General features: G+C 40.2%; 1 protein-coding gene across 1 annotated transcript in view; it reads left to right on the forward strand.

The window, feature by feature from the left end:
• The first annotated feature begins 14,466 nt into the window (after nucleotides 1-14,466).
• Nucleotides 14,467-23,545, forward strand: part of LOC147886732 (uncharacterized) — a 59,741-nt gene continuing 50,662 nt past the window's right edge. Inside the window, exon 1 of the mRNA XM_087395029.1 lies at nucleotides 14,467-15,578. Within this exon, the coding sequence (XP_087251155.1) occupies nucleotides 14,967-15,578 (612 nt within the window). The 5' untranslated portion in view covers nucleotides 14,467-14,966. The remainder of the gene's footprint in view (nucleotides 15,579-23,545) is intronic.

Genomic DNA, 23,545 nt, shown 5'->3' on the forward strand with positions numbered 1-23,545 from the left:
TAGTCTGACCCTCACTTTTTGGACCGGGTCAAGCTATTGTCCAAAGCCTACCAAAAAGTAATATACTTGATTTTGTCTTACCTACTGACCTCCGAATCCTCTTGATGTCGAGGCAGCATCTAGGGAATCCTTACATAAGAACATTTGGTGTCTTTCTTTTGGTTAAACCCTTTGGAACCAAATCTATCCCCTCTATCATTCAAAATAGTGTGATCACAAGCTCTCGACATCTCACACCAATATGTGAAACACTTACTCTACACGATTTATCATGGTTTCAATGATGATTTATTTGTGGTTATGTCCATGGGTTGCAACTGTTTATGATTCATACGTTTTGCTATGACTAGGGCACTCTTGGCTCTCTTAATGGGACTACCCTTGACCTAATACAAAGTTGGGAGAGTTGCAGCCTAGCTTGAAGAGGATGGTACATACACTGGTCATTACAGCGTGGATCCTGGGTTTGGGGTTGTGAAAAAGAGCCCCCTTATTGTATACTAATGTCTGCGGAAGGCTATCCTTGTTTTATGATGTTAGTATATTTCCTCGTTGCACCAGTAGGAGTTTTATACATGGTTTGACATTTGGGTGCAGACGGACTATCTCCGAGGGTGGCTTGGGTAAGCTGAGGAGAAGGGGGGTGTATTCGGTGAATACGGTAGCACATACATGGAACTATATTACATTGAGGCACTGAGAATAGACAAAAACTACCATCTACTTACTCACACTATTGCATGAAAGGTCTCCTTGGTCATGACTATTAACAAAATGCCCACCAAAAATCGAAAATAAGACTTGGGCTATGCCTAGATGCAGGCTTTTGGTGACTAATAACCCTAAGTTATTTGCATTCCACACTGGGTTGGATTTGGTATAATAAACACAAAATGTAGTTAATGTGATGATCCACAAGGAGGTGGGTATCATCCTCCCTCCTCTTACACTCTAATGAGATTGTGCGCCGTTGTGTTACGATTTGGTAAAAAAACTTTGCTTTTACTTCTTAGTATGTCGGACATTGTGGGGATGGTTGTTTCCAACCTTCTAGCTCATCAATATTTTCCTAGGTCATGCTAATTTCAACCTTTACAAGGTTTTGGCTTACATGGGTGACAACCCAAACGGACTAGTCGTAACAAAAAATGGTGTAGACTTAGACCAAAACAACACTTGAGGGGCTGAGAGCCGATGGCACAATCCTTGACACATCAGATACTTTGGAGGACATTTTGTTCATGCTTTTGTTGCACTTAATATTGTTCTTTTTTATCATGTGAACTAGGATTTTAGGAGATGTGGGCTCAATTAAGTCCTAGCCCTTCATGGACTGCTTGTTCTAGTTTTGCATGGAAGATCAAAACGAGATGTACATGTTTACTTATAAATGGAATGGTTCCCTTAACAACTATTAGCCTTCCGCACTTTATTTTGAGATGTTATTTAATATGGGCTACTTACATCCCTTCTTTTAATTTTTGGGAGCAAGAGGCCAACGAGTTTTACGTAGTTTAGAACTTTAAAAGGTTAATGGCATTCTTGCAATAAAAGGAGAAACTAAGTGTGGGAATATATAGATAGCCTATTCTTTTATTAAAGCCTGGATTTGTAGGCAGGGTTAGTAGACTTGAGAAGTTGACATTACTCAGAATGATGGAAACTATGATAGTTCTTTAAGGTGACAATAAATGTATGCTTTTTGAGAGGATAAGATGGTGACTTTCATTTGCTGCTTTAGTGGGTGAAATAAGGAATTTCCAAACTGTATGGAAATTTCTTACACTAGTTTTATTTGTCTCACAGACCTTGAACATGATAAAACTAATTAGTACTAGTCCAACTTTATTGGAAAGTGCATGTTACACAATAAGATTAATGTACTATACTGACTAATGTTCCTAGGACTTTACATTACTTATATCTTCCTTTGTTAATGTCCAATTTAACATTAGACACCAGGGTTAACTTATGTAAAATCTTGGTAGAATGACATGGATAACAACTATACTCCAGTTGTGAAGCCTATCTTCCCTCCACAAAATAGCTTCATATTATACGTGTTGGATGGATGGTGACAGGTGAGCTGGAGTATTTTTCTTCTAGATTTACATGAGTTGTTCCTCGACTTCTGGTGTTGATTGTAGTTTTGTGACCTTTACTTTGTCACTATGTCCCTTGGGGCACCCCAGTTGGTGCTTGTTGTAAGATGAGTTTGGCAAATAGAAACTATATCTTTCAAATGATTTGCAAACTAGTATATGGTCTTCTTGGCGTAGAATGAAAAAATATACACGATGTATCCTTGAAACTGATGGTGGGACAATACTTTTTGTATTAAAGATAAAGCGTATGATAAACCTCTCAGAAGCAATTGACCATTTTGAAGGACCAAAGTTTATCTAATTAGTGTTACTAGTTTTTTGTGGTTCCTATTGGAGATAGTTTACTTAGGGTTGTCAGCACTTCTTTAGGAAGGCCAAGTCATTGGATGGAAATACTATTGGTATTATAAATTATTTTGGTACTCATAGTGCAATATTATTTTTCCAAAAGTCTATTTTTTATTGATTTGGGCAAAAAAACTGATATTTGGATGATAGATAATATGTTAGAGCTACTCTTGCACCTGCCTTGACTTTGGTATTACAAACAAATTTCACTTACACAACTAAATTTCTAGTTGAGATGGGTGTTCTATTGAATTGAAATATAATGGATAAGGCACTATGAGTCATTTTGAATTGAAATATAATGGATAAGGCACTATGAGTCATTTTGACATGCTCCTTTATGGCAATCTACAATATAGGTGGGTTTGGAATTACGGTTAAGTTGAGTAGTTAGGCTTCATTTGAGTAGTTTAGTTCATGTATAGGATGAACATATGCTTGCCTAGCCAATATGGGATAACAAATATCATTTGCATGGTTGGGCATGCACATTTTATTGTTTCTCATGACATTGTCATGCGTGAGTGTTAAAAAACACGCATCGGTGTGCTTCTATCCTACTTACAAGTCTTTAATAAGTATGATACTTTGTGCATGCCTTGATCTTACCCACTTGAAGTCCCATGCAAATTATCATACTCAATTGGATATTATTCTCATGGTTGAACATGTATATTTTCTTGTCTCTCACCATGCATCATACATGAGTGTCAAAAACTACATATCAAGGTGGTTTTATCCTACATCTTTATCTCTGATGCATATAATAATTTACAAGGGCCTTAATATTACCCAATTCAAGGTGGGTGCAAAGTATCATACCCATCGGGTATCATTTGCATGCTTGTATATGCATAATTTCTCATTTCTCATCACGCATAAGTGTCCAAAATCTCAGGTAGGGTAGAAGGGGGAGGGGGGTATCAAAATTTATAAACCCTATATATCACACGCGTTCAAGGCCTATTTATAAAACCCCCTTATCTTTAAATTTACCATGAATAAAATATAAATTTTTATGTTACCCTTCTGTATGTGAAAAACATAAAAAAAGGGGACTTAAAAGACTCCTTCCATTCAACCCATGTGCTAGACTTACATATTTATGAGTGACTCCCTTGAGCCAAAAACATGCATGAGGATGCTTCTATCCTACATGTTTATCTCTAATGGCTATGATACTTTGTAGGGGACTTAATCTTACCTACTTTAAGGATCATGCAAAGTCGCATACCCATCGAATACCATTTTCATGGTTGGACATGCATATTTCCTTGTTTTCACGACATATCATGCATTAGTGTCAAAAAAATATGCATTAGGGTGCTTCTATCATATGTCTGTGCCTTGGACCTTTATCGTAAACATCCCTAAGAAATATTACAAAGTGGTTATATCAAATATCCCTTGTAGATTTAGGTTAAAGGGAAGTGTAAATGATATAGGTTTAGGTTATAATTAGATTGATGTGATGATCTCAGAGTTGAAGGTGCACAAGACTCCTCCAAATTAGAGCATTATCATTACTCATTCATGTCTTAGGTAGCTTCTATGACCAAAGGATTGATAGGCCATACTCGTTCTCAGGAGAGTACATGACCTAGTGAGTTTATTGATGTTGTTGCAGTAGCTTTGGATATGTTATAATCTTTGTATTTACTAATTTGGTTAATAGGGTAAAGACATATCTAGGACATGTATCTGGAAACAAGATGATACATGCCTAAAAGATATTGAGTATCGATTACTTCTCCTTAGTGGAGGTGTGTAAAATAGTTTTGCATTATTCTAGAGGAAATGTATATAATTTTTTCCTTTTTTAGCAACGATAGGGAATCTATGATGTGGAGAGAATATATATTCCATCATCAACCCATACAAAAGCCACAACATTTGATCAATGAGCTTTAAGACCTTTTCACAGTTCAAGATGATTGGGTTTGTGACTTTTTTGTTTAGATAGGGATGACCATGGTTTGTGCTCTCCAAAAGAATAGGCACTGCATGGTAGTCGAGCATGCCATGCAAGCATAATTCATATTGCAATAGGTGTGTGTAGTAAATGATCTACTAGATGTCAACCATGAGCAGGGAGCAAAGTTAGCTCCGATATTGATAAAGTGCAATAGCATATACAGAGCCCATCGAGGATGAAGACTCTAAGCTAACAAAGGTGGAAGACACAATAGTAGAGCATAATGTGGTCAATCCCTTAGTCGAGGAGCAACAAGATAGGGAGAAGGATGAGGAACATATTTATGATGAGGAACTTCTAGATGTTTAGAGTTGTGTTGCTATACAAGATGTATTTACAAAATTCATCTATCTACAGTTGCCCAATACAATTTCTCCTCCTTTTTTTTAATGTGTCATTACAATCAAAAAATTTGCAATACTTGGTCAATTGTTTTTTACTTTGTTGTTAATAAATTTAAACTATGGAATTGGAATGTTTATCCATTATCATCATCATTCTCTTTAACAAATGCTCAAAATGATCCTCATCCCAATGCTTGCTTTTGCTTGGCCCATACATCACATCAAGAAAAGCCACCCCAATTGCCACTGGGTTGTGGTACATATTGTGTATATAATCCCCATGCCCTCCATGTTTGAACCAAGTGCACAAAAACTCCAAGGCTGTGTGGATTGTAGTACTATCTTTCAACTTCTCTTTGTCTAATGATCCACCTCAGGTACCACTTCACAATATCAGGCAATGGTGGAGTTTCGTTGTTCCTGTTGTAGCTTTTACTTCAACCATGAATCACAACATCCACAAATCTGATGGTATGGAATAATTTGAAAATGTAATTTTCACTCATCCCAATTTTCAAATGACAAAGAAGGCCGCTCTGTTGATATGAGCATGTAAATCTCTTCTTGCAACGCAACTCTCTCTTCATCTACATGGAATCGTGCCATCGGTCTTTGTTTTAGAAATTGCTATTGTGCCTTTCTTGATGTCATTTTAAATTTGCACGATTTGTTCATCATTCAACCCATGCAAGCATCTAAACATTGGCATGGTGGGCCTCCAACCAGTAAATATTTTCCTGCAATGTGACCTTCAAGGATGGAGATCCAAGCATGTTAGTTGTCATTGCTTATAATGATCATGTGCACATACTTCATAGCAAAGCTGTGGCCTAATGTTACCTTGCCATACTCTAGTGTCAATGGAAGATTGCTAAATATGTTAATCCATAAAACTTCAAGCATTGGGGCAATCGACTAGTCAAAAGAAATGTTTCAAAATGGAATTCTATACTTACATTCCAACTCTCATGATCCAAATGTCCTTTTGGGTCTACCAAAGAGCAACCACTGTCCTTCCACCTACGTTAGTATGTTGATGTATGGGGATTTTCTCAATATGTCATGATACTCTAGGTTTGCTATCTTTGAGATTTCAACATTAAAATACGTTGGACAATTCATCACAATCATGGACTGGTCGGTGCGATAGTAGCACTTTCTTTGTGCGCTACCATTATCATCATTGGATTGAATATCTTAGTAGCATATATTGAATGCTACCTAGATAGTATCAAGTAGTTGTGCTTGGTTAGATATCCCCCCCCCCTCTTTTTTTTAGTGGTTGATTTGTTTCAAGATTGAAGGGCATTCAATTTGATACTTTAGCAGGCTTGGAGATTAACCAAAGTTTAGAGTGAGCTTTTCCACATGCTATCTATTTAACCCTCTCTACACATAGCTCAGAGAATCTTTTTGACATCTTACCATAGGAATTGGGAAGGTGGCATGCAATCCAAATGGGTAGTATTCTTTGAATTCAACAAGCCCATGGTTTCTTGTGTCCTTCTAATCTATGAAGCTCATGGGAGGCTCCATTCCACTACCACATCTTTTAGCACATCCCCTTGAGTTGCCACTTCCCTGCTATTACATGCCACATCACTTACAGTCGACATCCCTTTCATTGTTGGCATTGGATTCTCAATAGGCACACTGTTGCACTTTTTTAGTGACACAAAAACTTTTTGAAAGGATTCTAAGACCAACTACATCATTAGCAATATCATTGCATCATGTGGCTTGCTATCTGAATTGTCATCCACATTAGACTTCATGTATGTTGCTCCATGCTTTGTGGAATAAAGAGGCATTTCTTGTTTTATCTTGCCAAAATCATCAATCCAATATCTCCTCCTTTCCAACAATTTCTTTGGCAAATTCTTGTATTGACCCAACACAAACTTGAGTACATTTGTTTAGGCAAGAGTACAAACAAGTGAACCCATGACAAAAAAATTTTATCAATAACATACATATCAAAATACCAAGGTATGGCTTTTTCTTTCAAATCCACTAGTGGCTTTTGTGGCCTTCTTCATGGATGTTCCTTTGTCCAAACAATGTACAAATTGTCATCTTTACATTCAATATTCAATGTACAAACTATCATCTTCACATTCAATATTAAATAAAAGACATTGTTCACAAACATAGCTCAAACAAAATTGATAATTGACCCATACAACTATATGAATAACACATCACTCTCTCGTAAATGGTTTGGCCTAGCGGTACATTTGGACGCTTAGTCAAATCCTTTCACAACTATGCTTGGTCTTGTTAAGAATCAAGCTCATGTTGTGTAGTCGTTGGTGTCTGTCTAGGTGAACAAGGTGGTCATATTGACCTAACCTTGGTTAGGTGGTTTACTTGGATTCTATCGTGTATTTGGTTTACTTATGTTTTAGTTGTAGTGTGTGTGTGGAGATAATGGAATAGTTTGGGTGAAACTATTGCTCTCTCCCTTATGGCCTCCCTTTCTCTTTGAGGTACAATGCAAGTCCACTCAACACTTTAATGTGGCTAGTTGGCCTTTCCTCAGACGCCAAGAGCCAACGGACGATGCTATTGATTGTAAAGCAAAGATGAAGGAGAAGAAAAGAAATGAAGCAAGATGATACATGCCTTCGAGAGATTGAACATCGATTACTTCTCCTTACTCGTGTGTAAAATAGTTTTGCATTGTTCTAGAGGAAATGCAAATAACGTATTTCATATTTCATTTTCTAGCAATGAAGAGAATAGATAGTCCATCATCAACCTATACAAAGTCCATAACATTTGATCAATGAGATTTTGGATCTTTTCACAGTTCAAGTTGATTGGGTTTATGACTTTTTCATCTAGATAGGGATGACTGTGGTTTGTGCTCTCCAAAAGAATAAGACATTGCATGGTACTCTAGAAAGATCCCATGCATGCAACATTCATATTGCAATGGGTGTCTGTGGTAAATGATTTGCTTGATGTTGACCCCATGAGGTGGGATCAAAGTTAGCTCAAGTACTAATAAAGTGCAGCTAGCATTTGGAGAGCCCTAATCATCCTCCAAGGATGAAGACTCTAAGCTAGCAAAGATGGAAGACACAACAATAGATCGTAAAGTGCTCAATCCCTTAGTTGAGGAGCAACAAGATAAGGAGAAGGATGAGGAGCATATTGCTGATGAGCAACTTCTAGATGTTTATAGTTGTTATGCTATGCAGTTGACTTATATAAGTTCTTCTTCCTTTTTTCATGCGTCAGTACAATCAAAATTTTTGCAATACTCGGTAAATTGTTATTATTTTACTTTGTTCTTAATAAATTTAATATTTGGAATTGGAATGTTTATCCATTATCGTCATCATGCTCTTCGAAAAATGGTCAAAGCGATCCTCATCCCAGTTCTTGCTTTTGCTCAGCCCATACATCATATCAAGAAAAGCCTTGTGGTACACATTGTGTAAATCCATGCCCTCCATGTTTGAACCAATAGTGTAAAAAATCCAAGGCTGTGTGGATTCTATTACATATCTTTCACCTTCTCTTTGTCCCATGATTCACCTTAGGTACTCCTTCACAACATCAGGCAATGGTGGAGTTTCCTTGCTGTATTGTAGCTTTCGCTTCAACCAATATGCAATTGATACATCTTATCTGTGCTCTATACCATAGCAATAACTGTAACATTTTAATCCTATGAATGTAGAATCCCGTAGGATAGAATAGATGCATCTTGTAAGAGGTGTGAGAGCACAATGAAAGAAAGATGTAGTTCTCTATTATAGATTGTGAGAGAGATGACTCTCTCTTATAGAAAGGGGGAGAATGTAATACCTTCCCTACATAAGTGGCAATCAGCCCCTACATCAGTGGGAATCAGTCCCTACATCAGTGGGACTAGCCTAAATCAAAGGAACCTCCCATGTGGGGGCCTTTGGCTTACATCATCACTTAGGTCACACACTAGACACATCATAGCACTTGATGTGCCTTTGCAACACACACAAACACACATGTGGCTCCCCTAGATGCATACATGCACCATAGAGCAAGCCCTTGATCATACTTATCCCAACATACCCCCCCTCAAGAGGTTGCCTCTTGCAGTGTCAAGGATACATCTAGTCTCATAGTTTCTCATGCCATCTCATGGTGGTCAAGGATAAATCTATTGCTAGGATCTCATGCTAGCAAGGGTTCCCAAGGGTGTGAGGTTCACAGAAATGGGATAGACATATCACATGGTCTACATCATATGGTGACCAGAGGTGATTTACAAAAGACATAACATATTCTTTTTGGAGTACTACTCCAGGCAGAGAACCTCAAAATTTGACCAAGTGATGATAAACAAAAAAGTGCTTAAAAAGCATAGTCTTCATAGGAGGCCTCATCTTGTGGAGGCACATCAACTGAAAGTAGATTGGCAGTTTCTGACTTTGTAGTTGCTTTCTTTTTGGCTTTACAATACTTTTCATGGTGATTGTTTTTGCCACAATGTTTGCATGGATTGATCTTGAAGCAATCTTTTGAGAGGTGATTAGTCTTCCCACAATGTTTGCAAGGTGAAAACTTGCCCTTCTGAATTTTTATGGCATAGGCTATCTCATTTCCTCTCCGGAGTTCCATGTGCCTTTCTTCTACTTGAAGAGCAGTAATAAGACCTTCAAGAGTAGGATTAGGAAGATTTTTCAAAGTGGTAACAACATGATCATAATCTTCAGGCATACTTTTGAGCAACACTACCATTGCATCATCTGTAGTGATTGGAGAGTTGATAGAAGCAAGTTGAGTCATGAGACTCCGCATATGATTGACATGGGCAGCCAAAGGAGTGCCACTAGCCATCTTCAATTCAAAGAAAGCAATCTTAAGTGACAATTTTGAGATGTGAGAGCTAGCACCAAAAATAATGTCAAGCTTCTGCCAAGCTTCAGAAGGAGACTCTAAATTAGAAATGTGATGAATATAGTCATCTCCTCAGCCAAGAGCAATGATGCCATAGGCTTTCTCCTCTCTAGCAGGATCTCTTGCCGGGCGTGTCGGAGCTGAAGATTCTCCAGTATTAGAGGTTGTTGAAGAAGAAGTTGAAGCAGGTTTGACAAGCCCCCAGAGGTTTTCCCTCATCAATGCAAACTTAACCTTCATCTGCCATGTGTGAAAGCCTTTACCTCTGAACTTATCCGTATTCAAGAAGGTAGCCATGAGAGGGTCTAACCCAAAATGGGAAGTGTCTACTCTCTTACAAGGCTAGAAAGAGTTGAAGAGCTTCAAAATACAAGCATTTAGAGTAGCAAAGGCTTGCAACCAAATTCCATACTACAAAACATAATGGAAATGATGCTTTCACTTGCATGCTTCATAGAGGTGGCTAAATGAAAGTATTCCAAGCAAATCCAAGTATAGCAACTTAAAGGAAAGCTGTAGCCACAGTTGTACTGATGCTATTCAACACTTTAAAACATCAGAAGCATTTAATGTAGCATCAAACTCATAACATTGTCAAAACTATCCAAAACATAGGCCTGAATTTGGAGGGTGCAATTCTCATAGCTCATAGCTCTATTCAAGGGGATTTTTATGCAGGAAGAAAGGCCTTATACCAAAGAAGGGCTACCAACAAGAAAGGGCAAAATGTTGCGCCAGGTCGCCCTGTAGATGCTTGAGAAATCCGACTGGTTTTTTATCTGTTGCGCCTCCATCTCTTGACCAAATGAGCTCATATTTCAACAGCAGCTTGCCTTCAGTGTCGTGCAGCTCAGGCTCAAAGGAATTTGCAAAAGGATAAGCACAGAGGTGGCATTGCGCGAAAGTTTGTCAAGGAGTCTGAGTGTTGGCGTTGCGCGTATAGTCAAAATTTCCCTAAATGCTTGCAAGTGGAAGTTTGACCGTACGTGAGGAGTCTGTAGCTCAAAGGGTTTGAGCAATGGTCGCTTGTAGGCAGAGAACAGAGCTCTCAAAGATTTGGGGAAGAAGGAGGAAAATGGAGAAGATGAAGTTTTGAGAAACTAGTAGTTTATGCTAGAGAAAGCATCTAATGCTAGGCTAGGCTAGATCTAGAACCTAAGGCTTTGATACCAAGTGTAGAATCCCGTAGGATAGAATAGATGCATCTTGCAAGAGGTGTGAGAGCACAATGAAAGAAAGATGTAGTTCTCTATTATAGATTGTGAGAGAGATGACTCTCTCTTATAGAAAGGGGGAGAAGGTAATACCTTCCCTACATAAGTGGCAATCAGCCCCTACATCAGTGGGAATCAGTCCCTACATCAGTGGGACTGGCCTAAATCAAAGGAACCTCCCATGTGGGGGCCTTTGGCTTACATCATCACTTAGGTCACACACTAGACACATCATAGCACTTGATGTGCCTTTACAACACACATAAACACACATGTGACTCCCCTAGATGCATACATGCACCATAGAGCAAGCCTTGATCATACTTATCCCAGCAATGAACCCTAGGTATTTACATTATACAAGTTCAAAGCATATGAAATATGCTAGCTACTTATATAATAACAATCATGTGGATGCCAAACTTTACAATGATGTGCATCATATTGGAGTGGATTGTGTGAATCATGCTACCTAGAAGTATTCTCATAATGCCATTTCCCCTACCTTTCACTTAGCATGTTATAATTAAAAGTACACATGCCAATTACATAAATTTGTTATATTGTTATAAAGCATATGGAAATGTCACCAACATCTAGGGTAGGTGCATTGATAGGAACAACCTTGTTAAAAGAAAATACAAATTGTTTATTCTAAATTCAAACTAATCATTGTGTAGATGGATGGGGATGATATTGGGCTAAATTTACAAGGATTTATTCCATCTTGATCATAGAGTGAAGCACCACTATAATTGATAAGATAGTGTATACGTTTTCTTTAAAAATAGTTGTAATCAGTCACGACTATCATTTGCCTCTGACTAAAATGCTCGGGACTTTGGTAGTATTTGAATTGTTTGATATAATGTGGATGATAGCAACCTTCAATTTTGTAATATTAGTAATCTCAAGTGTCATGATGCTAGGGGTTTTTAAGAAGCATAAAATATTTGGAGGGAAAAAGAAAATAAAATAGGGTTGGGTGCTATTTTGTACATTGGGGAGAGGGATTGGCCAGGAATTTTCTTAGGAAGATCTTTGCCTTGATAGAGATGGCATGTATTGTTCCAAGAGCAATATGGATGTGATTTGTGGTCTAACGTGCAAGCAAGATGTATTGTTTAAGTGATGTGTTGAGTGGAAGATGGGTAAAAACTAGGTTGTTGGGGTAGAAAAGAGGGGAAGGGGCACAAAGAATGCAAGGGGTGGGTATCTAGAAAATAAAACTTTAAAATCAAAGCAAAGTGCATAGGAGAGGGTGCATAGTGCGTGTAGAGATGGAAGGCACACAATATTTTAAAAAATACATTGGATGTACCCAAGGGCTAAACATTTGTTTATGGGGTAGGATTTGTTGGTGGGGGAGGACGATGGGTTGATTTTGCAAGATATGGGGTTTGGTTAATAAGGAAACTAGAAGGAACTCCCACATGTGGAGAATTGTAGCGGATAGTAGTAGAAAATAGAGGTTGCAAATTGAGCTACCACAAAGGGCTTTAGGTGTATGAATTCACTAAAGGGAGAGGCATATACTTTTGTGTGGAATGTCCTTTATTTATAGCAGAATAGTGATCCCTTAGTGCTTGAGTTTGCATAAAAAGGGGGCAATCTTACTTAAAAATGTGTGTCCTCCCTAAGAAGGGTGAGAGGGTAAGACGCTTCTCATGCATCTGAAGGGTAGGGGTTGCAAAAAATTGGACGTCCGGTTGGTGGTTGGTGGATTAAGCCCCTATGGTGGGATGGAATTCCCTCATTGGCTTCACCCACCACGATTGTCAACCAGCTCCAACTAGTTGTAGAGGGTGATATACTACAAACGTCATCAAGTAGTGATGAGCATTGTCCATGCATTCATGGCCAATTTTAGGTTGAAACTCTTGAAGTAGGAGTTTTGGATAGCTAGGGGTGTTGGTGGGTGCTTATATGAGGACTCCAAATCAGGCGAAGATGTTCAAAAGTAGGGTCTAATCGGTGCATGTCTCGCTTAAAAATGTCCATGGATGCTAATATTTGCTAATTTAACTCATTAAATAAAGGTTATTTTTTTAAAGGAAGCGGGCTTTAAAAAAAAGAAAAAAAGAAAAACAAGGTGAATGATATTCAATCATTCATAAGGCCTGCCCAAGATCAAAAAAGTAAACGAAAAGGAATCCACTAAAATGGTGTGAAGGAGGAGGAGATAAAGGAGAGAGAGAGAGAAGGTGGCTGTGGGAGAAAAGGTGGAGATAGTGTGTAAGAAGGAGGAGATAAAGAAGGGAAGAGAGAGAGAGAGGTGAGAGAGAGAGAGAGAGAAAGTCAACCACTTTAAAGTCTCCATTCAAGTCCAATGAAAAAGAGGCCAATAGGAAAAATGCACTTCCAAAAATTCAAGAAATGTGCATTCAAGTCCAATGAAGAAGAGGCCAATAGGAAAAATGCAAATCCAAGAAATCCCTAATTTCTGCTTTGCCAAAATCTCATCGTTGCTACGACTACCCAGAGAGGACAGACTAAAAAGAAAGGAAGTGGGCTTCTCAAAGTTCCTTGGCTATATTTTTGAGTGTGAGTGTAAAGGTTATATCAATTATGTTGCCCCATACTTGAGCGAGTGGGCTTTTGAAAATTCCTCGTTATTTTAGTCAAAAGTTTAGTCTTCAATTTTGTCTACCAAACTTCTTCAATAAAAAAACTTTTTTGTCTACCAAACACTTAATGGAGATGCCTTTTCTTATTGCCATGTGCGCTTTAGATTCTCAAAAGCGAATCTTCGTTTCAAAAAAGGATGCATCGATGGAATTTGGTCGGCTTCATTTCTGTCCAGTCAAGACCCAAGGGACCAAGAGATTCATTCATTCCCAATTTCCAAATAGGGAAGAAGGGGGGAGTCACGTGCAAGAAGAAAGAAAGGCGACCTCCAAAATAGGGAGTGTTTGGACAGGCAGGGGAGCTGAGGAAGATGCTCTAGGATTTGGTATCGGCCCCCCAAAGTTGCTGGAGAGGAGAAGAGAGAGAGAGAGAATTGTGGTGTGTACAGACAGAGCCGGAAGGGCAGGCTTTTGGGAAGACACGTGGATGAGGGGAGGAACCCCAGAACAGGAACAGGTTCCAGGTCCTTGTAAAAAAGAAGCCCTGGTCCATTTTATACACACACAGGTCCCCCCCACCCACACATATGAAGAAGAAGAAAACAGGCCCACAGAATTCCCTCCATTGGAACATTCTCCGAGGAAATTCTCTCTGTGTCCCTTGACCCTTGTGATATTTTTATCCCTTTGAAGTTTCTCTCTCTTATTTGCAACAGAAGAAAAGTGCCTTGCCATGCTTGATCCTCCTTGCACTGTTCCTTCAAAGTTCAACCTCCTTTCCTCATCTTCCCCTTGGTCTTCCTTTTGGAATGCCTGCAGCCACCACTCCAATTTTTCCCCACTCTTTTGCTGCCTCCTCTCTGCTTCTTGTTGATTTGCCCATCAAGTTTACATCACACTGCAATTTCTCTCCACCTCTCTTATAGTTCCTGCTGCAATCCTTCTTCAGTCCTCCTCCCTGGTTGCCACTGCAGAAGCTCCTCCCTTCTATTAGCGGTCGTTTCTCTGTGCTTGCTCCTCTCTGCTCTGCTTGGTGTTCATTTGCCCATCAAGTTTGCAACATAAAAATTCCTCCACCTCTGTTGGTTGTAAGCCAATCCGGTTACTATATTCGAGGTCGTTTCTCTGGGCTTGCACTCATCTTCTTCTAGGGAGGTTTGCAGCAGCAATCACAAGGTCACATCTCTAAATTCGAAGCAAGCGACATGCTTGCAGCAGCAGTAGCACATACTATCTATCTTGGGCGCGTTCTTCCCAAGCTATTTTGGTCTGCCCATGTCATCCCCTGCCCATTTCATATCCCCAGGCCTCAGCTGCTGCCTTCTCCAATGCATTGAAGGAAGAACACCCTCTCTCTGATATAGTGCTTGGGTTGCTGTTGTACAAAATTCGGAAATCCTCGTGCTCTTGTCCCCTTCATCAAATTTCCATTCTTAGGTTGCTATGTCTCGTTCCTGTCTGCCGATCGACGTCCTTTTCGTCTTCCCTGCCGCTTGAATTTTAGCCTCTTGCCCTCCAAAATGGCAGAGCTTCAGTCGTTCAGCGCAGTCCTGAAGCCCACTTCCACTGCCCTTTCTTCGATGGATCGTCGGTCCTCTCCCTTCTTTGAACAACCCATGTCGGATTCTCAAGCGGAGAGGCAGGACGCTTCCACAACTTTGCAGTCAGGGTCGCCTGGGCCTCCTTTCAAACGAGCAAAGTGGGAGGAATTGCCCTCGGACACCACCTTCACCCGCCTTCAAGCGGGAACATCTTTGTCTACGATAACTGCCAATGTAGGAATTTTTGCGAGTCAGTTGCCCACTTCCACGTACCAATCCCGCGCTCCCGCTCTGCCTGCTCAGTCTAGTGTATATATCGGACAACAGCCGTCGCCTCTACCTCAGCAGCTCACCGGGATGCCCTCCACTCCCAGTAATACCACGCTCGTTTCAGGTTGTGCGTCACCAGTGCCGCGGAATACCACATTGGAGTTGTTACACAGTAACGGGCGGACTGCAACGGAAATCCTTGCTGAACTTGAGAGAGAGAGGCAGAAGAATGCAGAGTTGTTGGACAGGATATCTTCGCTTGAAGCTCGACTCGAAGAAAGGGAGAAAGCCGTTGTAGAAGGAGGGGATCGAGTTACGGGGGTATGTAAAATATCACCCTTTCTCCAGCTAAGGATCGCACGGACGCTGTGAACATATTTCTTGCTTGCTGCTCATCTGGCTTTACCAATAGAGAGGATCCCCGTAGAGAATTGGAAAAGAGGGTGTACGACTCACGAGGTTGAGTTTTTAGCTCACGCCAAACATCGTCGTAAGCCTGTAGTACTGGATGATCATTTGACTTTTGTACATTGGTCGTAAACAAACTGTGAGGTTGTTTTTGGGAAACGCATGATACTTCCGGTGTTGACGGAAAAGAGAACGGCACACAGCTGTCATGATACCCGGAGGGTGACAGGATATTAAGATGAAACTAGTGATTCAAAGACGATAGATGGTCACCTTCTTGGGATGTGTTTTTACCTTTTATTCTTGACTGGTCTTCGAGAAGAGAGTTGCTTCTTTGTGGACATTGATAATCCAACCCATAGTGTCAGAGCTAGTGTCAGCTCTGAGGCGGATATTTGTGGAACCCTCTGTCTTGTTTAGGTTCATGGATTTAATATGTTACAAAGCTCATCTTGTTGCTACTGAAAATCGCCGATCAATTGATAGGGAAGTATTGGAAACGGAAAGAGTCCTTCTCATTGACAGTTCAGCTGTCAATGAGTGCTTTCAATGAGAGCAGCATTACTTAGCATTTTATTGTTTTTTACCTTACACTAAGACACATTTTTCCTTAAGGACCAATCACGGAGTTCACGCACATTTTTTTAGAGGCTCTGTTCAATGTTTCTTCATCAGCTTCTGGCTGGTTAGCCCTTCAGTTTAGTGGCTGATGAGTTCCTGTTACTTTCTCACGATACCAAAGTCCCTGCGCTTGTCCAAGTATGACTCCTTTGAATTCAGAACTTTAACTGAGATTTACTAAGGACAGTGCTTCGAGCAATGGAAAGTGCTGGGAAGTAGTCTGCAAGGGCTTAAAAGAAACACGCTTGATACATGCAGGATTACAGCTTGTCTTTCTTCATATCCTGTACTTTTCACGTTGTTCACCATTTCTTCATTTTTTGTATTGACTCTTTTCTTTTGTTTCGCATTGTTCATACATGTTCTCTTTGTCCTTGAGTGACCTCCAACTTCTGTTAGTGCTTTCAAGGTGGGTTCAGAGATTTAGTTGTCCACAGTCTTTGGAATTTCAACCTAATTTTTTCGCTGGACAGATTTTATGTGCAACCTAATTTTTTCGCTGGACAGATTTATCCTCAAAAATCTTCTAAGATAAAAGAATGCATAGTTTGGAGAATATTGTATATTTTTTTGATCTTGGTGTTATTTATTACAAAGTAAGGGTAATAATTGTTTCCTTGTGCTTTGTGTTGGTGCTTAATTTGTTGTCTTATAGGTACGTTGGTTTATCTTTGTTTCCTTGTGTTAGCACATTAGTTGTTTCTTTCTGCTTCTTTTACAAATAAAAAATTTCAGGGTTAGGTTGGGAATTTAACTTAATTTCATTCTCTCTCTCTCTCTCTCTCTCCCCCCCCCCACTTTTCTTCTAAATTTCTGCTCGTTTCTTTCTTTTTGCTTTCTAAGTTTTTGTTGTTTGGCTGCGATTTCAAAGCTTAGTACGCACTGGGTTCACCCAAGAGATTCTGGAATCTTTCGAAACCCAGATGGCAGCTTATGCTTGGGTACTGATGAGAACATAAGTGTGCTTTGCTTACTAAGTTCTTTTGCTTCTTTTTTATGTTTCTCATTTACGCATTTTTAAAAACTCTCTCTTTTGTTCTTTTGCTTGTTCTATATATTTTTTTATTAATTTGTAAAATTGGATATATTCTAGTTTTATGAAGGTATATATTATTTAATTTAAGATAGTTTTCAGGTGTGCAAGACTAGAAACAGAGTCAGGAGCTCTAAATCCCCTTTTCTTTCTAGGGTGACCCCGCCTCCCCACCCTCTCTGTCTCTGTCTCATGTAGGGTGGTTTTGAATAACAGAGTTGGTTATATTAGTGCAGATTCTCTCAATAACGGATGTTTGAAAATGCAAACACCTGAAAGAGACATCTATAGTTATTCACATGTACAAGCAGTAAAACAAGCTATTACTAAGCAAGTATCATCTCTGAGAATGATGAAGTACAGTCTATATGACTCCATCTTGCAAAAAGACAGATTGGAAAAAACCACCGCCACAAACATTTTGAAACTCGGAATGTTTTGGAGTTTAGAAACGTTCAAAAGATAGGGCCCGTGTTTCAAAAGCCCAAAGTTTCTTTGAGGTATGAGAAAAAGGTGCTGTCTATGCACCTTATATTCCATAGGCCTTGGAAATGGAAAAAATGTCAAAGGTCTTTGGAGCTTGGCGACGGCCTCAATTCCTACTGCTGGAATAATGCGCTTCTTGTGCATAATACGTTGCCACTTTTGCAATGCCTATTGGTTGTATATGTGCGTGTATCCTATGCTGAGTGTGTGCAGATTGATTATTACTGGCTAGTGGCTGACGGTAGATTGGTCGTGTGACCCTAAAACGGTTTGTATATAAAGTCACACATTGTGGGTAACATAACAGTGCTTATGAGTAAGACCTTGCTTCCAACATGAATCACATATCCATGCCACACCTGTGTCCTTCACATCGTCGAGAGCTTCATATTAAAGAAATTCTTGGTCAAATGTGTAAAAACTTAGGAATCTGCTCAGTGTTCATAGAAGGTTCTTTTTCAAGAACATTGGAATTCAATGCTTTGCAGATGCCTTGACTCCCCTTGAAGGGATAGCCACACTTGTAAGCCCGACGATGAGAAGGAAAGGAGGTTGTATGAGGGTCCACCAAAAAGAGGGGCCTACGTAGGGGAGAATAAAGGCACCTAAACCAAGAGACCAAAACAAGGGTCTGGCATTCGAGCACCAGGGAACCCTGACCTGGCAGGCTTGGAAGGCAAGTGGTTGCTTAGGCAGGCTTCCCAGCCCTATCTGGATTCTGGGGCCTATATATGTGGCAATACTCCCCACAATCCACAACAGAATCTCCAAGGGATGGGGAGCGGACTGAGTGAGCCCCTTTCTACACATCTTGAGGTGCCATTTTGTATTGGATGCAAATGACTTTACTTCTGTTAAATTTTTTTCCCGGTCATTCTATATCTCGATTTGGAGTGGTAAAAGTTTATATATTGATTGTTATTTGCAATCAAAGTCTACCTTAACTTGGAAGTTTTATAAAACCCTAAAAAACACACATTTAAATGCAATTTATTGCAAGATTTCTCTGATAGGTGTGTCAATGTGGGCTCAGCCGCTCAGTTATTACTGTGAAGCCATGTTAAGTGTGATGGTTCATGACTCGAAGATATCTATTGAGAGAGGCTGATGTTCTCGTAGAATGGATTTTGAATGACTTGGTGGGAGTTGAACCAGTCGTTAAATATTTAAATTCAGAAAATAAGGCTTGTAACCCTTGCTTCAAACGTATCATTTCGCTATGATCCATAACGAAATAAAAATTGAAGATGTGAAACAGGATTTAAAAAGCTCATTTCACAAGTTTTAGCTATAGATTTGATAAAGATGCAAAGTTTGCAGTCTTAAACAATCAGGTTTGCATTTTGATTTTTGTTAGTCCAACTCAAATATAAGGCTGATTGTGGATAGATGCAAGGGATGCCATAGAAATGGGATGAAAGTACCTCAGAATTCCTGCACTTAGCACTTCTGACAATGCATTTTTCTGCACAAGACTTGACCAAGACTCCAGACAAGCATTGTTCTGCATAAGACTTGATGAAGATTCCAGACAAGCAGACTTTCTTACGACTGAGTGCTCCCTCTTACCAAAGAGGAACTGATATATCAGAGTGCTTTAAACTGTTATGTAGTATGGCAAATGCGGTAGAGAAACTATGGGAATAACAAATTGCTGTAAATGCACAGACTATGTACAATGGTATCCTCCAACCATGTCCGCAACACTGTGGTCTCTTTGGGGACTCCTATCCTCTGTGAAGACATGTGAATAACTTTAGAACTTGAAAAGAACGAAACTTACGTAGGATGCTCAGGAAAACTCTGGAAATTTAGATGCTCATGACTGACAAACTGCATGGCTGTCCAAGGCGTGAGGAAGAGCTGAGCTGAGGGCTTTTGGAAGAGCTAAAGGACTCTAAAAGGGAGAGCTCCCACAAGGAGAGCTTGAGAGTAACCAGAAAGTAGCAGCTTTCTAAAGGGGAGGAAAGGCTGATGAAGAGATGTGACCGCCAGCATGAGAGAGAGCAGAGAGCAGCTTATGGAAGCTTGGAGTAGCAATACCGACTTTTCGGAGGGAAGAAGAGGCAGATGGAGAAGAGAAGAGGCGGCCTGCAGGAGAGACAGTGGAGAGCATCTTTGGTGCAGCTCTAGAGTAGTCCACAGCAGCTTCTCTATGGAGAAAGCATGTCACCCCTTTGTCAGCCATGCTTGTTGAACACTTCGCATCCTAGCAACAGTTCTGAGGGAACATTGTGTTGGAGGTCAACATCTCCTGATGTCACCATAGAGAGAGAGGGCTTTTGTTGTGGGTGTGCCCGCCTAGAGAGAGGGTAGGGGGCTTGTTGTGGGTGTGCCCTCCCCCCATGAGGATAACCCAGGCAGCTCTCACAATTTCGTGAATTACAAACTTGTGCAGAAGTTGGGGCTGTCCATGACACCAGCGATCACACCTATGAGGTGCAGCTTCCAGTTGGGAACCAGTTTTGGGATCGCAAGATGGACAATCTTTCTAAGACCACGGATATTCTTGCGTGCTATGTTATGCACTTGGAACATGTGGACTTGTTGATCGGAATGGAGTGGTTTAAAACTTTAGATCAGATGGAAATATCTTTTTTGGATAGGGACACCCAAGTTTGCATTAAATGTGATAATATTCCCTCTTCTCAGGGACATATTGTATCTGCGATACAGCTTCGAAATATATTAAACACTTCTCATTATGATGTGTATGAGTGTGTTTTGATTCCACTTTCTTCATTTGTTATTTCAGTTAATAAAAAGCGCGCTTGAATACTGAGAATTGAGAACGTTGTTAGATGATTTTGTTGATGTATTCCTTGCACAACTGCCGGAAGGTTTACCTCTAGAAAGGGCAGTAGATCATCACATAGATTTAGTTCCTGGGGCTCAACCTATTAGTATTCCACCTTATAGGATGAGCTAGCTTGAGGAGGACGAGTTAGCTTCGTAGCTTCAGGATTCTCTGAACATGGGTTATATTCGCCTGAGTAAATGACCCTGGGGTGCACCTGTCCTTTTGAGAAAGAAGAAGGATGGTTCGTGGAGAATGTGTGTGGATTACAAACGATTAAATAAGGTGACAATTAAGAATAAATATCCTCTTCCTCGCTCGGATGATTTGATAGACTGGTTGGCCGCAGTGAAGTATTTCACTAAGATTGATTTGCGCACGGGTTACCACCAAATCTGTATCTATGCAAAGCACATAGACTGAACCGCTTTTTGTACTAGGTATGGTCACTACGAATTTCTCATATTACCTTTTGGATTTACCAATGCTCTTGCTACTTTGCAGCAAATGATGAAAGATTTGTTTGGGCAAACTTGTTGTTGTGTTCTTAGAGGACATCTTAATATATAGCCGTGTTGGAAAGGTCACCTCCCCATCTGTAAGCCCCCATATGAGGAGAGCATGGGGGAGGTAGACCTAGGCATGGACAGTCTGCCACATGGACAGAGAATGGGGCTGCCCATGGGCAGCACATGAGCTGAAATGTGGGCAGCATACAAGCATGGGATCCAGGCGTTGAAGAAGGACTTGGAAGAGGCGACAGATGCAACAAGACTGCTCCTAACTGACAGTAAACTCCCCTAAATTTGGTAGAATATGCAGGAAAGTTAGAGTAGTGAAGTACCTTATGTTTTAGGAAAAAGGTAGGAGAGGAAGATCATGGGCTGGATCTTCAACAAGGACTTGTGAGGGGCTGCACAAGGACAGGAGGAAGTCAATCCTTTTTAGAATTCAGCTGAGTATTGAACTCTTGCTGTATATTCTATTTCAGTAATGAAGTACAAGTCATGAATGAATTGCCAAGTACAACTACAGCCCTTATATAGGTATGGCCCAGGGCAGTACAAAGCAGTATTGCTTATGGGATTACCTCCTAGGATGCCACATGGCAACTTATGGTATCCCCTAAAAAAAAGAAGAAAACACTTACAAGCCAATAAAGGCCTTTCTACTAACTTTTAGCCTAAGTAAAAAGTAACCCTCTGTTACAATCCTCCCTCCCAAATAGAAATTTGTCCTCAAATTTGAAAAGGCTGTAACCTGGACATACAATGCTCCTCGTAAACCTGAACAGCTCAATTCTGGTCATATCAACTGAACAATGAAGTTTCTCAGTCAATACCTCCCTGTAGACATGCTGATCTGTAAATGGATCATATAATATTCCCAAGAAATCAAGCAATCGGGTGGAAGAGCTATGCTGTCCAATATAACAGATCTGATCATATAATCCAGTGAGAGACATGCTGATCTGAGAAAGGATAGTGAATGCTGGCTGCAGCATGTCCATATATGCTATATAGCAAGAGAAAATCAAATCTGCTCATAAAGACTCAATTTTGGCCATAGAATTCAGCTAAGCAATTAAGGGCACTGCTCCACAAGTGTAGATGGCTGCCAAGAAGACTTCTCATCAGGTAGCCCTCTCCATTTGATAAGATATTCCATGTAGGACTTGTTCCTCAACACATGATCTCTAAATCCAAGGATCTTCTTAGGTATATACTCAATTTGGCCCTCTTCATCCATAGGAGGTAGCTCTTCCATAACTTGCTCCTTAGGCCCCAAATACTTCTTGAGGAGTGATACATGGAATACTTTGTGTATTCTAGAGGATGGTGGGAGCTCCAACTCATAAGCCACTTCCCCAACTTTCCTCAAAACCTTGTAAGGTCCATAATACCTATGAGCAAGTTTAACATTGGTATTACCTTTCAAAGAAGCATGCCTAGACTTATGTAATCTGAGAAATACATAATTCCCTTCTTCAAAATGAAGATCTCTCCTATGCTCATCAACATAATCCTTCATCCTTGCTTGGGCCCTTACCATATTATCTTTACATTGCTGTAATAGAGCAGTCATGTGAGCCAAATCATCCTCGGCTTGCTGGCTTGTCAATGCTTGATCAATAATGGTTGATGGGACATGAGCTTTACAGCCAAACATGGCTTCAAAAGGGCTCATACCAATTGAAGTATGCTTGGTGGTATTATAACAAAATTCAGCTAGATGCAACCATTGATCCCACGATGCTTGGGTCTCAAAGCAAAAATGCCTTAGATACTCTTCCAACCAGCGGTTAACCCTCTCTGTTTGCCCATCAGTTTGAGGGTGATCTGCTGTTCTTGGGGTAAGAAGTGTTCCCATGGAACTGAAAAGCTCTTGCCAAAAATGCCCCATGAACTTAGCATCACAATCACTCACAATCACTTGAGGAAGTCCATGTAATTTAAACACATTCTCCACGAATTGCTTAGCCACCTTGGAAGCTGTAAATTGGGTCTTAGTAGAAATGAAGTGGGCAGCTTTAGTAAGTCTATCAACAACCACAAAGATATTGTTCCAACCCTTAGAGGTCACTGGTAGACCTGTAATGAAGTCCATGCTGATATGTGTCCATTTACCTTGAGGTATAGGTAGAGGTTGTAGTAGACCAGCTGGCCTCAAATTCAACTCCCTGTTTTGTTGACAGGGCTTAGAGCTTTGAACATAAGCAAGAACATCCTTCCAAAGCCCCTTCCAGTAAAAACTCAGTTTTACCTTATCATACGTCTTGTTGAGGCCTATATGCTCAGCCATAGGAGATGAGTGAAATTCCTGCAAGATTAGCAGCTTATAGGAGGAATTTTCAGTAAGAAATATTCTATCATTATACCACAAGAGCCCATTGTGCAACTTGAAATTGGGATATTGCTGACAGTCAGGATCTTGCAAGTCTTG

Source organism: Dipteris shenzhenensis, chromosome 24 (genome assembly GCF_047967505.1).
Source record: "Dipteris shenzhenensis isolate YYH24624 ecotype China chromosome 24, Dip_SZ_1.0, whole genome shotgun sequence".
In the NCBI taxonomy this organism is placed as follows: Eukaryota; Viridiplantae; Streptophyta; class Polypodiopsida; order Gleicheniales; family Dipteridaceae; genus Dipteris; species Dipteris shenzhenensis.